This window comes from Pezoporus occidentalis, unplaced genomic scaffold, assembly GCF_034315485.1.
Source record: "Pezoporus occidentalis ecotype Australia unplaced genomic scaffold, CSIRO_AGI_Poc_V1 ctg62, whole genome shotgun sequence".
Classification (NCBI taxonomy): domain Eukaryota; kingdom Metazoa; phylum Chordata; class Aves; order Psittaciformes; family Psittacidae; genus Pezoporus; species Pezoporus occidentalis.
In genome coordinates, this window is record NW_026915966.1 from 2,862,930 (window position 1) to 2,879,314 (window position 16,385).

General features: G+C 47.4%; 1 protein-coding gene across 12 annotated transcripts in view; it reads left to right on the plus strand.

Moving 5' to 3' along the window:
* Positions 1-6,736, plus strand: part of TNRC6C (trinucleotide repeat containing adaptor 6C) — a 322,096-nt gene extending 315,360 nt beyond the window's left edge. For all 12 annotated transcript variants that reach the window (XM_062639898.1, XM_062639893.1, XM_062639902.1 and 9 more), the window contains 2 exons: positions 638-777; positions 3,418-6,736. In XM_062639898.1, the coding sequence (XP_062495882.1) occupies positions 638-777; positions 3,418-3,778 (501 nt within the window). In that variant the 3' untranslated portion in view covers positions 3,779-6,736. The remainder of the gene's footprint in view (positions 1-637; positions 778-3,417) is intronic.
* The last annotated feature ends 9,649 nt before the right edge of the window (positions 6,737-16,385 follow it).

Here is a 16,385-nt window from a genome sequence, read left to right on the forward strand (position 1 = left end):
TTGCTCATTTGGTTCATTTAAAGGAAAAATAATCATTCTGCATTATTATGTGTCTGTCTTCTACAAGGAATTTATTAAGTTTTGAAAGTGCTGTCAAATCAAGTATGAACTTTTAAGACCCTAATTATTCATTAATTCAGTGTGCAGCTTTTATGTGTAAGTTTGGAGGTGATTTTTTACAGCAGATACAGAGATGTAAAATCTGCTTTTCCTGTGGGTTTCGCTTTGGTGGTTCTCCTAAGTCTGTCAAATCCTCCAGTCCTTCACATGGTGTCATTCACAAAGAAAAACATAAGCCACAAAGCCCTGAATGTACACACCCAGATTAATCTTGGGGGAAATTTAGTTGTATTTATGATCAATATGTTTTTCCTTTGACTTCTGGACTGCTGTAGATTTTTAATTATAATTTGTATAACCTAAATCGGGAAATTCTGTGCACTGGCCTGTAGGGAAGCCTTTAAAAGACAGGATGTCTCCATGAAGACAGTGATAAGTCTGTAATTAAATTCATCTTACGGAAGAAAAACTTTCCCTCTACTTACTCTTCAGAGTTCAAAATTTGTTTAGTTAAAAAGCATTAAAAGTAAAATCACAAAAATACAGATAACCTTTCCCCTCCCTTCCCTCTTACCAGATTGATGGTTCCACACTGCGGACACTGTGCTTGCAACACGGCCCTCTAATAACATTCCACTTGAACCTGACGCAAGGGAATGCTGTGGTCCGCTACAGTTCCAAGGAGGAAGCAGCCAAGGCCCAGAAGTCTCTGCATATGTACGTTTCTGCTCTCTTTCCTTTGTTATGAAGCCTGTTTTATCTCCCAGCTATTTTCTTAGGCATTCATTTGCTAGGACTCAGAACTGATCACTAGTTAGTTTAATCTGATTTTTAAAATTACCGTATGAGATAGAGAAAAATAATTGGGGGCTAGATACTTATATACTGCTAAACAGGAGGTCATTAAAAACGTGATAATTGGTATTCACTATTAATAATGTGCTCAGTAAGGATTTGTCAACTCTAAGGCTGCACAGAATTTGTAATGTGATGAGTTGTAAAGGAAGCAGAGCATGAGACAAGGTTTTAGCTTCAGGGAGCAACAGGAAGAACAAAACAATGATAGATAAAGAATATGTTCATGTGGTCACCATTTGAAAGGAGAAATATAAAAAACGGAAGGAAATAACTGACAATAAAACGTGCTTCTGAGGTGGTTTGAAACCCATGGAACTAATCGGCATTAGCAAGAGCCAGAGAATTTTGGGTGATAAAATTGGCAACATTGGGAAGAATAAGCATATTCTGACTTACATATTAAGAATATAGAGACTAGTGTTTCAAAACAGTACTTAAGTGCAACTTTCTGTATCAGCAAGTTATGGCGTGAGTATAATGAAAAACACTGATCATAGAGGGAACACTGCTTGAAACTAGGTGTACTACTGTCCTGATTACCTTCCCTATACTTAGAAATGTGGGAGCAGTGGTTACTCCGTAAGTAAAGTTGCAACTACTTTCCCATTATGGGGGGTTGCCCAGAGGAGTGATAAATGCTCCGTCCCTGGCAGTGTTCGAGGCCAGGTTGGGCAGAGCCTTGGGCAACATGGTCTAGTGTGAGGCATCCCTGCGCATGGCAGGGGGTTGAAGCTGGATGATCTTAAGGTCCTTTCCAACCCAAACCGTTCTGTGATTCCTTAATTAAATATTACAAAGCAGCATTCAGAACAGTTGGAGATGAAAAATTGACCCATCCTGTGTTACATCAGTTTAGATGTGGGCATTGAGTCAAAGAAATAACACCAAAGGCAAAATTGATACGCGAGTTTAAAACAAAATGCTTATTTTAAATATGCAGATGGTAAGGTCCTTACACTGTCAGTGATCTGGAAGGCCTCCCTGTAAATTGTTTTATTTTTAATAGGTTGTGGCATCACTACAGTTACAGTGCTGGTAAGGACAGGACAGACCTTTGTGAATGAAAAAGCTTGAGCTATAAATGCACTTGGTTTGCTGGCAGGGTGTCAATGGTAAAAATACAATGGGATCTGTGGAAGCCAGCAGGACAGTGATAGCGTTCCAAGAGATACCAGCCACTATCTGTTACACAGATAAATGTTTACATGGACCTGATTGCTGGAAAATACATCACAGAGCCAGCAGTCTCATATCCGAGCTTGTACCAGCAATAGTGTGGCCAGCAGGATGTGGACAGGGAGTGTCCTCCTGTGCTTGGCACTGGTGAGGCCATACCTCGAATCCTGTGTTCAGCTCTGGGCCCCTCACTACAAGAGAGACATTGAGGTGCTGGAGCGGGGCCAGAGAAGGGCAGCAGAGCTGGTGCAGGGCCTGGAGCACAAGTGTGATGGGGAAGGGCTGAGGGACCTGAGGGGTTCTGTCTGGAGAAGAGAAGGCTCAGGGGGGACCTGATTGCTGCCTACAAGTGCCTGACAGGAGGATGGAGCCAGGAGGGGGCTGGTGTCTTCTCCTAAGTAACTAGTGATACAGGGTTAGGAGGAAACAGCCTCAAGTTGCACTAGGGGAGGTTTAGAGTGGATATTGGGAAAAATGTTTTCACAGAAAGAGTTGTCCAGCATTGGAACAGGCTGCCCGGGGCAGTGGTGAAGTCACCATCCTTGGAGGTGTTCAAAAGATGTGTAGATGTGGCACTTAGGGACATGGTTTGGTGGTGGACTCAGCAGTGCTGGGTTAACAGTTAGAAGCATGCCTGGTTTTCAAAGCCTGCATTTGCATCTCTTCACTTACACATTTAGGAAAGGTAGAAATCCTCAAGATGGGGTTTTCAGCAAGGAGCGTTTGCCCAAACCCAGCTTGTTGATGGCATCCAAACCAGAGGCCATGGTCAGGCAGTGAGGGGGGAACAGCCATCACAAATGTGTGTATTGCAACGGAGGCGTAGTTGTTGATGTGTATGTTCAGAGTTACACACCATGCACCAGTGAGACTGAACTAATACAGAGATCCAGAGGTTTAGGCAGACAGTGCCAGGTAGGTTTATCTTCTCTTCTTTAAAAGATTTAGATTGCAAAATGAATTCTAGAAGAAGATAAAAGCTAGGTTCCTGGAAGAATTCTGCATCCATTGCATTAGTCACATGTTGTTAAACATACACAGAGGAAATGAATTTTAAGCATGCTAGTAAAGAAAAGTGAGCTTTCAAGAAATGGGGCTGGGGGGAAGACAAAACCTTCAACTTTGCAGGATGTGTGGTGAGTTGCATTGAAATACAAACCAAACTTCAGAGCACACATGTTGGAAATGTGTTCCCAGTGCAGCCAGATGAGCTTTAGGGTCCCTTCCAACCAAACCATTCTGTGATACGCATCTTGGATGTTTCCAGAAGCGCCCTTTGCACCCCTTGTTTTGTGTCGCTCCACCTTTTCTCTCTGCCCTCAGGTGTGTCCTGGGAAACACTACTATCCTGGCCGAGTTTGCTGGTGAGGAAGAAGTCAACCGTTTCTTAGCACAAGGCCAGGCTCTACCGCCCACCTCCAGCTGGCAGTCCAACACTGGAACCAACCAGACCCGCCTGGGCTCCTCCAGCAGCTCCCACGGCTTGGTGCGCAATGACACCGGGCACTGGAACACTCCCTGCCTGGGGGGCAAGGGGAGCAGCGACCTGCTCTGGGGTGGGGTGCCCCAGTACTCCAGCAGCCTTTGGGGACCCCCGAGCACCGACGACGGCAGAGTTATCGGCAGCCCGACACCTTTGAATACTCTTCTTCCGGGTGATCTTCTCAGTGGGGAGTCCATCTAGGAAACAAGAGAAACAAAATGGAAAATAACAATCATCAGCACTAAAAGGAAAAATAAAATTGTAACCCTTTCCAGTCCCGGGCTTGATGAAGAATCCAGCTTTAACAGATCAGACTGGCAGCCCTTTTTAGTACCTCTGTCCAATATCGACTATGAAACTGCAGAAGTCCTTGTGAACTGTTCATGAAACAGTATGGGCTACTTTTGGTCAGTGTCACATGCTAATGACAGGTTTTATTGGTTTTTTGTTTTCATGGCTTTTTGTTTTATGTTGTCTTTTTATGTTTGTATGGTGATTTTTTCAAAACGAAGTATAAAAGCTGCTTAGAATAGGTCTATCATGAAGGGCACTTTTCAGAATTTGGGCTGGAAAGGGTTATTTTATCAACTGGGGGAGGGGAGGGAGGGGAAGGGGGAAATGAAAGCCTATTTAAAATGAGCCTGTGACTATTATGCACATTACCAGAGGCGGACCCAATAATCAGAAAGGGTGAAGTGTGATATTTACCATTGGTACAGAAAAGAGACGAGTTGGAATGGTAACTATGGACTGTACAGGTTGAGCTGGGGGGAGGGCAGGGTCGGGCTATCTCTGTGTCCACTACTCCCATGGATCTGCCTATGCACATTACCCTTGTTTCATTACTTTTTTCCATGTCATTTTTTTTAATCCCCAAAATATAAAAAAGTAAAAAATAAAAATTAAAAAAAAAAAATTAAAAAATAGTAAAAAAAAAAACCCCACCAAACAACAAAAAAACCCCCACCCACTTACCAAACCACAAACCATATCAACATGCAAATACTTGAATCCAGCAGGCCAACAACAAAATGTGAACACTTTCTAAGTTGAATTATTACACTTCCAGGTCGGCATCAGTACACAAAAACCAGGCTCTAAGGATTTTTGTTCTTCAAGCTCAGCCTCTGTTTGTGTTGGAACAGCCGTATGTGTGCGTGCGGGTGCCTGTGCGGGTGTGTGTGTCCCTGTGTGCCCAGGGAGGGGGTTCACTAAAAGGGTGAATTTTCTCCTTTTATTCAGTATATGCTTTTTATTTGCTCATTGGTCAGATGTTTAATTGTTATTAGCTTCTAACTTTGCACTGAGTGTCCGCAGCCCTTCTTGTAGCTAATCCTAGAATGGTCAAAAGTTAAAAGGAAAGAAACTGATAGAAGGGGCCGGCGACAATTCACGTGTAAATGTTTACTCAAGGACTCTTATCGCATTTTAAAAATGACAGTGTGTATCTCTGGAGAATAATATGTATATCTACCTTTAGCAGCTTTTTATTGTGGACTAATGCAAGAAAATTACCGGAGTATTGCACCATTTTTCCATTCGGAATATAAAGTTTAACAAAAAAAATACTCTTGTTGAACTGTGGCCATAGATAATTGTAAAGAGTTGATAGTTCCCTTGCAAGCAGGAACAGAAACAAGCACTTGGACATAGGTTTTGACTGCTTTTGGAGGAGCCAGGAGTTGTGGCTCCCACCTGTTTACAGACCTTTTTTTTTCTCCTTCAAACTTTAAAATAAAATTAAAAAAAAAAAAAACACAAAAAAAAAGGAATTAAAAAAAAAAAAAGAAAAAAACATAAAAATAAAAAGGAAAAAAAAAAAAGACTTCCATCGTAAAGAAAAACTTATTTTCAGAATGAAGATATGCTACTTCAGAGCTCTGGGATTGAACAGTGTTGTTGTATTCTCCTTTTCTTTGGCCATTGCTGTGTACTATATATATATTTTTTTTTGGGTTGTTTTTTCCTCCTCGTCGTCAAAGTGGCGATACCTTTGTGATCACTATCTTGCACATGGTGGAAGATGTCTCAGGAAAGCCGGGTTTCCCGAGGAGCAACTCCACACCATTTCATGTATTTTTAAAACCCAACTCCTAGCACTGAAGATATTATTAAAAAAAAAAAATGGGAAAAAAAAATAAAAAAAAAGATAAAAGCCACAAAAAAAAAAACACAAAAAAGAAAAGAAAATCAAAAAAAAAGACAGTAAGAAAGAAGAAAATACCTAATCTAATGTGTAGCAGTTACATATTTACCAAATAATGGACTCAAAAAGAAATAGATGTTTGAAGAGTGCTTTATATATTGAAAAAAAAAAAAAACAAATTGCTTTATGTTTAAAAGAAAAGATCAATGTTTTTGATTGTTTTGAAAGGAAGAAAGACAATGGAATAACATACACTTCACGTATGTTTTAAAAGTTATATGAACATTGTGCTCCCTGCCTGCTTGGATCAGGAAACTTGTGCATTACATTTTTGGTTTCTTTTTTGGTTTTCTTTTTGTTCTTTTTTTCGTTTTTTTCTTTTTTTTTGGAAGATTAGCTTTTTAATGGTTTTATCAGATGTAAAGGGTCCTGCAAGATTGCAAATTAACAAAAGCTGGTTTTCTAGAGGATCATGAACTATGCACAAACTGGGTTCAAGACTTGTTTTTCTTTTCTCTCGAGGTTTAGTAGTGTATTTAGCTGAATAACCTTTCCTCAGAGTAATTGCATCTCATTGCCATTACACGCCTCCAACATATATATTTTATATAGCTATATACACACACACTTATATAAAATATGTATGTGTGTATGTGCGTGTTTACATACGATTTTCCATGCTGAACTTTAGCATTGAGTTGTAGAAAAAACTCCAGATATTTTAAAATTGGGAATGAAAATTTCTGGTTTAGGGGTGGGGAGGGGGGAGGGCGTTTGGGGGCTTCTTTTATTTTTTTTCGTTTTTGGTTGGGTGGTTTTTTTTTGCCTTTTCTTTTGGATTCAAGATGTCTGTAACTCTGAGATTAAAAAACAAACCAACAATTGTGGCTTTTAATGTTTATTCTCCTCATAGAATGTGATTGTTAAAGAACATGCACCGAAAGTTGCTTTCAAGAGTACGAAGATTCTTTGAAACTTAATAAATTGCAGTTTTTTCTTGGCTGTTGAAATAATGTGTATTTTTCTTTTAAGCAGGGGATTCTGAATATATCTATATATATAGTTAAATCTGTTAAGGTATTTCATGCAAGAAGTTTAACTCTTTCAGTGTTATTGAGAAGAAAGTGTACAGCCAGGCAGATCTCTCCTGCAGATGTCATCACACACCCTTCAGTCTGCGTGTTGGTGATGGCATTCCCATACCTGGAATGCTTGTACCATGAACCTTTGGCTTAGTGCATCCGCGAGTGCTGCAGTAATCATTTTTGTTAGAACAATGGTTTCTCATGTATTCATGTCTTTAGTCATGTAGAGGATGACTTGTTGGCACTGGTGAGAGGCCGAAGACTCCACTCTAGCTCTACCACCCCACTGCCTCCCATTCTCTGGACCTGGATGTCTCTAGCTCCAAACCACCAGTTCCACTAATCTGTATGAGGTGGGCAAATAGCCTGTAAGTAAGGTAGAAACAGCAAAATATTTTCATATTTGGTCTTTCAGGTTTTGAAATTAAGGTATTTCCAGTGGCTGACGTTAGGCACAGGAGGTGAAGCACAGGAAGTCCATGGAGGGACCTGACCTTGCTCCATCTTTCTACAGACGAGCTTACCTTCTCCTCCAGCTTCATCAAATCAGTTCTTCACTTCTCAGTGGCACCAAGGTGATTCATATGGGCAGTGGCATTGACAGGTCAATAGCTACGAGTTGGTGCAGTAAAACCCAGTCCACTGATTCAATTGAGAAGGGAAGAACCTAGCCTGGATTAATCAGAACGCTCCACAGCCCTGCACAGCTCTACCCACACGACCGTCGCCTGTCCTTGCTGTCACCAGGACCATCAGCTGCTCTGCCATATATTAAATAAGAAAGGCCTATGGGGCTGGGGGGACCCAAACAGCTCTCAAGAGCTGGCAGTTTGCCTCAGATAGGATAGTTAAAAATCACCAAATCTAGGCTGGGGGTGGCTAATTCTGGTCCCTAAACAAAAATACCCAGCCTGAAGCCTCTCTTTTCATAGCTACTGCCCCGAAGTTGCACAGATGTTTGTAATGAAACCCTCAGAAGAGAGTTGCCTTCGGTTTCCTTCCTTTTGATTGCTTTCAGTTCTCTTTGGGCTTTTTCCCCTTGAGTTTCAGGGTCACCGGGTTTTGTTTGCCTGGACATCAAAGTCCCTTACAGAGTCAAGAGCTTTTGTCTTCCATAAGGTTGGCAGAAGTTAGTATCCGCCCTGCTGTGTTAAAGGCAATACAGCTCATGGCCAAGATCAGTCTCGGGATGTTTGTGTAGCTCCTTTTATTTTCAGCGTCACTCTTTTCTGCTTTAATGCTACCCAGTATTGCTGCAATGGTGAAGCTTGCTCCTGATGAGGAGGGTTCTCCTGCTGGCTCCAGAATCTCTACCAGAAAACAGGTTCTACCAATTTTGTGTTTTTCTGTACATTGCATTTGCTGTCCCCTCCATGGCACTATCACTGCATGGCTCCCCTGGCTTCAGGCAAGAGAATTTCTCTTTCCTAAATGGTCTGAAACTGTCAAACTTCTTAGCTCCTTGTCTAGTTTGCGGGTGGCACTGGCAAAGCAGATGGGTTTGCTCTTCTGCTCCCAAGATGCATTATTGTTCTTGATAATTCAATAGATGATTGTGTATGTGAAGGAGCTTTTGAATTCAAACAAATGTATATGGATATCTGTATATGTTAAGAATTACTGAAGTTGTAAGAGTCTGGAAATGGAATTGAAAAACCCTTTAGGATTTGGGTTATGGGCAGCTATAGTGTGGTACCAGATCAGAGGTGACCTGTAAGGATTGTCTTTTGTTGTTGTGTATGAACTGCTGCTAGATGTCTGTCACGTTGTCCCGATGGAGGTGTGCTCACTGTGTCGCTGTGTTGATGCTGAACGTACAAGCTCTGCTCACGTCCTGCGTGGCCGGTGTCAGGGAACGGGAGCGCTGCCGCACGGGATATGGAGCTCACACGAACTCTCGTCGTAACCTCTGCGGATGCCTGGTGTCCCCAGCCAGGCCCAAGGTAAAGGGCATCCCCACGTGTCTGGGGATGCCTGTGATTCGCAGTGTTCTCCTTAGTGGTTATCCAAAGGAGCCCGTGGGCTCGTCCACCCACGCCTTTAGCTCCCTGCAGGTCTCCTGGGCTGTTTCACCCAGATCCTTGCGTTGCTCTGAAGGCAGTAATGTACCCATGAAACCCTAACATCTACGGAAGCAGCCCCACTGTTGTCCTCTCACATTGCCCCTCCTTCCCAACGTGCACTTGGAATGTGGGAGAGCGCTCCCCCACACTGTAGCTTTCCTGAGGGAGGACAGACTGCTCATGCCCCTGTTCTAGTGGGGTCTGGGTGTCTCCGTCCAGCGGATGCACCCAATTGCTCAGGTTAACCATTGCTTGCTGCAAGCTGCCAGACTCCATCCTCCAGCGGCCAACCCAGCCTGTGCAAAGGCAGTCGAGCTGACCATTTGGAACCCCTCACGCTCCCACCGTTATCTCCTCTCTAATGAAGATGCTTCATTAGGAACGAATACAACACCTTGTCCTGTGTGTGCCCCCGGTGTCTGGCTTTTTTACTGTCAGATGCATTGGAAACAAGTTGCTTGTAAATTTTCTCTGATGAAACCGTGGTCCCAGTGCAGTCATGATTTCAGGGTTATTAAAAATGGTCTAAAACACAATCAGATTGCTTTGCTTTCAATAAATACTATGATTAGTAAAGGTGGTTTGCCTTGGACCCCACCTGTACCTGTCCAGAGTTAATGGAAGAGTTCCTTGGTTTCAATGTTCCATTTTGTTCAGGGGAATGGCCTTGATAATGTTCAAAGGTGTGGAGATCCCTCTGTAATTGCTCTGCAGTTTTATCTCCTGCAGCCTTTCCCTGCTTCTTAATTCATCTTAAATTATTCTTAATCTATACCAAAGGATGTATGCAAGCAGACTAACAGCGTGGGTTACTGATGGCGCTGGGAAGGAGCAGATTCCCTTCTCATTTTTGCAGTAGGTCTCATTGTTTTGGCTGCTTTATTCATAGTTCACAGTGATGCTTTACTGCTTTACACCACAGGAGCATGAAAAAAAAAAAGAGTTTTCATTATTTTTATATGATTTCAAGTAGGAACCTGCTTTTTCTGCATTTTCTTGGCATTCATCTATCTCCTTCCCATCTCTTCTCTCCTAACAGATGACAGGAAACTTTCTGATAAAGGCAGAGATGGTTATTCTGCAGGTAAAGCATTGCCCCTTCTACCAGTGTGAGCTATAGCGGTTACCTACTCAGAAATACCCAAGATATAACTGTGCTCAGTAGAAGACTCAGCCCAAGCATTGAATACCTGAAGTACATAAGGGGGGACAGACATCAATGTCCATCACTGCGCAGGAGCAGCCTGTAGGGAGAGTGCAAATTGGCAGATAGCTCTGATTGATTACCTTGTGATGCTTTCATTGCTGAACAGCTTCCAAGACACTATGAGGATGGGAGAGCTGCCCTTTGCCAACACGTCTAAGTGTGCAGCATCACAAGCAGGATGTAGCTGGTAAGGAGGGTGAGAATGCAGGGACGGCGCTAGAAGGAAGTGTGGGAGGATGGAGTTGGTTTGTGGGCGAGTTTCATTCCTGAGGCAGCTCAAAATTGCTCCAATTAAGGAAAAAGCACCACAAAGCAACCACCAAATTGGTTCTCCCTGGTAGCTCTGGCTCAGCGATGGTTTTCTTAATACCACCAGTATGAAAACAGGAGCGCGTAGTAAGAGTGGCTTTAAAGCTGCTCTATTAGTCTAATATCCCTTATTTCTTGCTTCTCAGCATGGTTACTACATGGTGACATCTCCCTGAGCTGCATTTTAAGCTTTTGCTGCCTCCTGCTCTGTGAATGTACTCAATAACCTGGATGGGAGTGGAGCTGGGAGCAGATTCAGTCATTTCCCCAGGGTGCTTCAGCATCTTTGGGACCAGCGACTCCAGCCCAGCACCAGGCCTTGGACCGTGGGTGCTGCTGCTTTCAATTAGAGACTAAAACTGGGGTTGACGGAGAAGAAAGCTGATGCTTTGCCAGCAGCAGAACTCTATTTGGTCACTGGTTAGTGGAGATGAAGCACAAAGCACTAAACCCTCATGCTAAGAAATTTAAGACACAGTGAAGTGAGTTTTGCTTTTGTCCTTAGATGAGGGAAGGGAAGAGGAAAAAACAATCCAAACCAATCACATAGGTGGCAGACTGTGCGTCTTTTAGTACAGACATCTCCAAGATGAGAGTGCTTTTTATTGCTCTATAGTTCAGACACTGATTGTTCAATCTCTTGTATAGAATCCAGGTAAATGCTAGAACATTGGCGATTCACCATGTGAGAAACTTCCCTGAAGTGAACTTAGAGGGAACGGGCTGAAGAAGTCTCCTTTTCCCTTTGTATCTCCAATGAGTCGAGGAGGCCAAAGACCACATGCCCACATGGGTTATTCTTGGTGTTCCTGTCCATGCAAGGCTTTTAAGTTGCAGATTTCTAGCTGGCATAGCAAGTGATTGATGGAGCCTTAAAAGCACTTTGCAGTCAGTGGTAGGACCGCAGAGGCATCGAGCATGTGTCTGACTTCTGTCCTGCATGGGACGTGGAGCGAATGCCATGTTAGAGGATTTACCCAGTCTTTTACTGGGCATCATGGCAGAGGCCAGGAGTTCATGATCTGCAGGGTGATAACACAAGGGATGTGGGGGCTTCTAGCAGAGCAGGCACCTCTGGATCTTGCTGCCCTGTGATTAAGGGCTGGAGCCTTAACAGGGATGAGCAGAGCTGTAATGAAAAGCCTCTGTTCCCGAGGCTGGGACGAGGTGCTGCCCATTCACTGCTGGCAGCACCTGGGTCAGGAGAGCAAACCCCACTTCTCCTCTCTTTTCCTGCCTGGACAAGCCCTGTTTTATTAAGGCCCATTCAGGAGCTGCCTGCATCCTTAGCCCTGGAAAGAAGCAGGACACAAACTCAGGTGTTTACAGACTCGTTCAGTCTCCTAAATGGAGGCTTTTCGTTTTGAAAGAGCAAAGCTCTGCACTTCCTCTCTGTCTCTTGAGCCGTCAATTACAAGGCAAAGCACTGTAAATCCTCTTTGGGAATGCTTCCAACACTGCAGCACGCATTGCCCGGAGCTGCTGCAGCCTGTTCTAGCCGGGAAGGTGTGTTGTGGGTGTCCGAAGGGTTCACAAGAACGGTAATATCGATGCTGACTGACTTTGGGCTTTCCACGTGCTGCAGACGAACATCTTCCTCTCACAGATGCAGCTCCAGGCAGCGCAGTGTCCCTCAGGAGGAGCTGGACACTGCCTAAACAGTGCCCGGGTGAGTTCTCCTTCAGAGCCGTTCCCATGAGCAGTGCTCAGTCCTTCCTTGGGCTGTTCGCTGGCGTCGCCCGGTTCCTGTGTGTGTTCGTGGGGCACCGGTCGGGATGCAGAGCATCGCTGGGGAGCAGCGGCCACCCCGGCCTCCCTGCGGCAGGAGGAAACGGACCAGGCCTCCCCCCGCTGCAATTCCCACTTTGCCCACGAGATGGCGACAGCGAATTGCTCCGAGCAGCGCCGCCCGAGGCCTCCCTCAGCCAAGCGCCCGAAGGCCGAGCCCCGCGGAGGGGATGCTTTGAGATGTTTCCCTTTCAGACGCGCTGACCTTGGTTTAAGTGTTTGTGCTTCACATCAGTCAGGACCTAGCAGCGCCAAGCACCCATCAGGCACATGGGGGCTTGCAGCTCTCCCTCTGCTTTATATCTAACCTGAGCTTTCGCTGTTTCGGTTTGAACCCATCACCCCTTGTCCTATCGCTGCAGTCCCTGATGAAGAGTCCCTCTGCAGCATCCTTGTAGGTAGATACTGGATAGATACTGATGCTCTGAGGTCCCCACGCAGCTCCACTTCTCCAGGCTGAACAGCCCCAATGTTCTGATTCGGAGAAAACTCCAGGAACAAACTCGCCAACAGTTTCAATCTGACAAGCAGGTCATTCCTTATTGCGGCACAGGGAGACACGGGGATGGCTCCTCCTAATGTGTGTCCCCGTACCGCTACACGGGCCATCCTTGTATGGTCACCGGGCATACATACATATTCATGAGGCTACATATGGATTACATCATTTTCCAGGCAGTTCCCCGCATGCGTACCAAAATGTGGTGGTGGTCTCTGGGGGTCGTTTACTTCTCCCAACAATCTTCATCACTTCTGGCAGTCTTTGAAGCACCCGCTTCATTAACACCACAAACAGCAATCATCCTGTCCTACTTACCAGTCACTTTAACTGCTTCCACCCTGGACATCTGCTAGTCCCGGATACTCCCCATCCCCAGGTCCTGTTTTTCTATTCTGCTTTTCTTAACACTTTCTGTACTAAGGTCCTAAGGACCTGAACCCGTGTCAACTACCTTCAAGCACCGCAGTTATTGTCCGTTACAAAGCCATCAAACTTAGGTACTTAGAACTGATCACATTTTGTGCCTCCTTGTCTCAGCTTTGTCTCCATACAGGAGATGCTCCAGCCCCTGATCATCCTCGTGGCCTCTCTGGGCTTGCTCCAACAGCTCCGTGTCCTTCTCATGCTGAGGACACCAGCACTGCACACGCAGAGCAGAGCAGAGCAGAGGGGCTGCCTTCCTCATCTCCCAGGGCACCAGTGCCCTGTGCACCTCAAACACCTGTGAAAAACCAACTCAAACCTAAACTGAGCTGATTCGCTCAGAGCACCAGGGTGATGAAAGCGAGTGCTGCTGCAGCTGCTGTCCGGGCTGTCGATGCCGTCCTGGGGTCGTGCTTGCGTGTGGCTCATCCAGACCAAGGCTTTTCCCTGGATCCGTGCCCCAGGGCACTGTAACAGCCTCACGTTAACGGAGACAGAGCGGCACCGCTTGCCCCTGGGGCCATGATCACCGGCATCCTCTCTCCGCGGCCTGGAGCTGCTGCTCTGGAGGTGAGAGCCCTGACCCAAGGAGACCAAGAGCCGTGCCTGGGGCTGCAAGTGCTCCGGGCTGCGTTAACGGAGCCCCCCGGGCAGAGCCGAGCTGAAGATTCCAACCCCATTTCCTTCGTGTTGAAAGAAAATGAACTGCAGGGGCTTGGTTCTTCCCCTCATCCCACTGCGCGGACACAGAGGTGCCCGGGCACCCCTCTGGCACCCAGCTGCCCCCCGGCGCCCTCAGCCGCACTCTTCAGTGGGGCACAGGCTGCACACGCTCATCTCGGGCACAAAACCTGCCTGGTTTTAACCCCGCTCGGCACATCTGCCCTTCTCTCGCAGCTGCTCGAGCCGCAGCACCGACACGGGCAGGCAGCAACCGGGGGCAGAGCTCGCAGCACCCCGGAGGACAGCGCTGGGGCAGGCACCAGGGGCTCCTGCCCTGCTGCTTCGTTTGCCCTTTGATAGCACAGCAAAACGCGGTGTCCCGAGGGGTGGCACGGGCTGAGGCGCTCGGGTGCCCTGCAGCCCTGCCTGGGGAGCAGGCAACGTAAAGGCTCTTGTCCTGCCAGAATCCCTGCATGGCCAATGCTTCCTAACCCCAGCATCCCAGCAAGGTAGCTGTGTGTAACCCCAGCACCCCAGCTGTGTGTAACCCAGAACCCCAGCACCCTAGCTGTGTGTAACCCCAGCTGTGTGTAACCCCAGCACCCCAGCTGCGTGTAACCCCAGTCAAACAGCTCCATGCATCCGGACTTCAGGTGAGTGCTGCAAAACACCAACCCCAAACCTGCAACGCCCCAAAGAGGAGGTTGCGCAGGTGAGAGACAAAAGGCTTGGGAAGCGCTGCCCTTCATCCCAGCAGCATCCCTGCCCTTCATCCCAACTTGGGACCGCCCCTGGCAGGGCTGGAGGGGCTGTATAAGGTGGGCAGGCCTGGGTGAGCTCCTCCAATGGCTTCACTGACTGCTAGAGCCCAGTACTGCAGCGGCACACGGAGGTGTGCCCTTCAAGAGGCTCCCTGCACATCCTTCACCTCGGTCTGCAGCTCCTGCACCTCGGTCTTTTCAACTTCTGCAGCTCCAGCATCTCGGTCAGCATCTCAGCACCAGTGTTTGCTGTTCCCCATGGGTCACGGGCCAGGGATGGCTGGGAGTGGGGGGCCTGGATCATGCAGAGGTTATTGCTCTGCCAGGGGAGCCAGTGGTGGGCATGGGGAGCTCAGGGAGCCTGGGGGGTACCTGGGACCTCACCAGGGCGTGAGGAGCTGTTCTAGCCCTTCCTGTGGACCAAAGCAGGCAGGAGGGTGCTGGCAGGAAGCCTTGCTCATCCCAGCTTCCTGATCATGCACTGCAAAGGGGTGGTGGTGTGCTTCTAGCATCGTATGGTAACCCAAAAGGCCCGGTGCAGCATCCCTGTGGCTGCCCCCACTGCACTGGGGGCCAGTTGCCAAAAGGGAACGTTCTTTGTATTTCATCCCTTGCAGGCAGGAGCCCTCTTTCCCCAGGACCAGGCTCTGCCCTGAGCTGCTCTGCGCATCCCTGAGGTGCTGGGTGAGCAGCATGAGGTTCGTGGCTGTGATGGGGAGAGCAGCGAGGGCATCCTGAGCCATGGATGCAGCAAAGCTTCCCCACCGCCTGCCCCTGGCCTCATCCTGCCTCAGGCTCCAGGAGGAGGAATTGTCCTGCCTGGAGGTCGCTGTCCTTGCGCCAGTGCCCATGGAGGGGTGGCTGCAGGGTGCCCCAGTGAGGGATGCCCATAGGGAGGCTGGGTGCTCCCTGCCAGCACCATCTCCTCTGCCCAGGTTGGGAAAGGGCTGAGATCATGGCAGCAATCTCGCATCAGCCCGCGTGGCTGGGCTGAGCAGGGGCACAGCATGCTGCAGGGCTGGGCTCCTGAGAGTGCCCCTGGGTCTGGACCAGGGTGGGTGACTCTTTAACCCACCAAGCTTGAATGTCTTTATCTGTTGTGTTTGGGTGGCCACTGAGCAGGTTGAACGCTCGTTACAGCAAGGATGGGCTGTGTGAGGAGAGAGTAAATCAGTGCAGTGCATGCTAAAGCACAGGAAATAGTGCCCTTCGGTGCCCTTCTCTCACTCCTTTTAGTATCTCCTTGTACCGTGTTTATGGTTTGTTTCAGTGGCTCAGCTGCCTTTTAATGGTTGTTCCTTTCTGCACTTGGATGTGATAGGAGAGGTTTTAACTGTAGTTCCTCCTGCTTGGTGGAAACTGCAGGGGCTCAATTGTCAGGAGAATCTGAACGCCAAATGTCCTGACGCTGCCAGGGGAGGCTGCAGAGCTGGGCAGGCTCCCCCGGGGCTCCAGGTGAGTGTGGAGGAGGGAAACACAAACTTGAACCGGGGAGACTGAGCTGAGCTCTTAGGCAGAAGCTCTTCCCTGTGAGGGTGCTGAGGCGCTGGCACAGGGTGCCCAGAGAAGCTGTGGCTGCCCCATCCCTGGCAGTGTTCAAGGGCAGGTTGGACACAGGGGCTTGGAGCAAGCTGCTCTAGTGGAAGGTGTCCCTGCCCGTGGCAGGGGTTGGAGCTGGAGGAGCTTTAAGGTCCCTTCCAACACAAACCAGGCTGGGATTCTGTGAACCTCAGTGATCAGGGGTCCGGGCATAACCCCCGATATCGGGCACTGCAGCGTTTGAAGTAGAACAGAAAAACCCAGGCATTTTGAAGCAATGTGTTTATTAGGTATGCTTAAAGATAGAAGAAGAGAAAGAGAC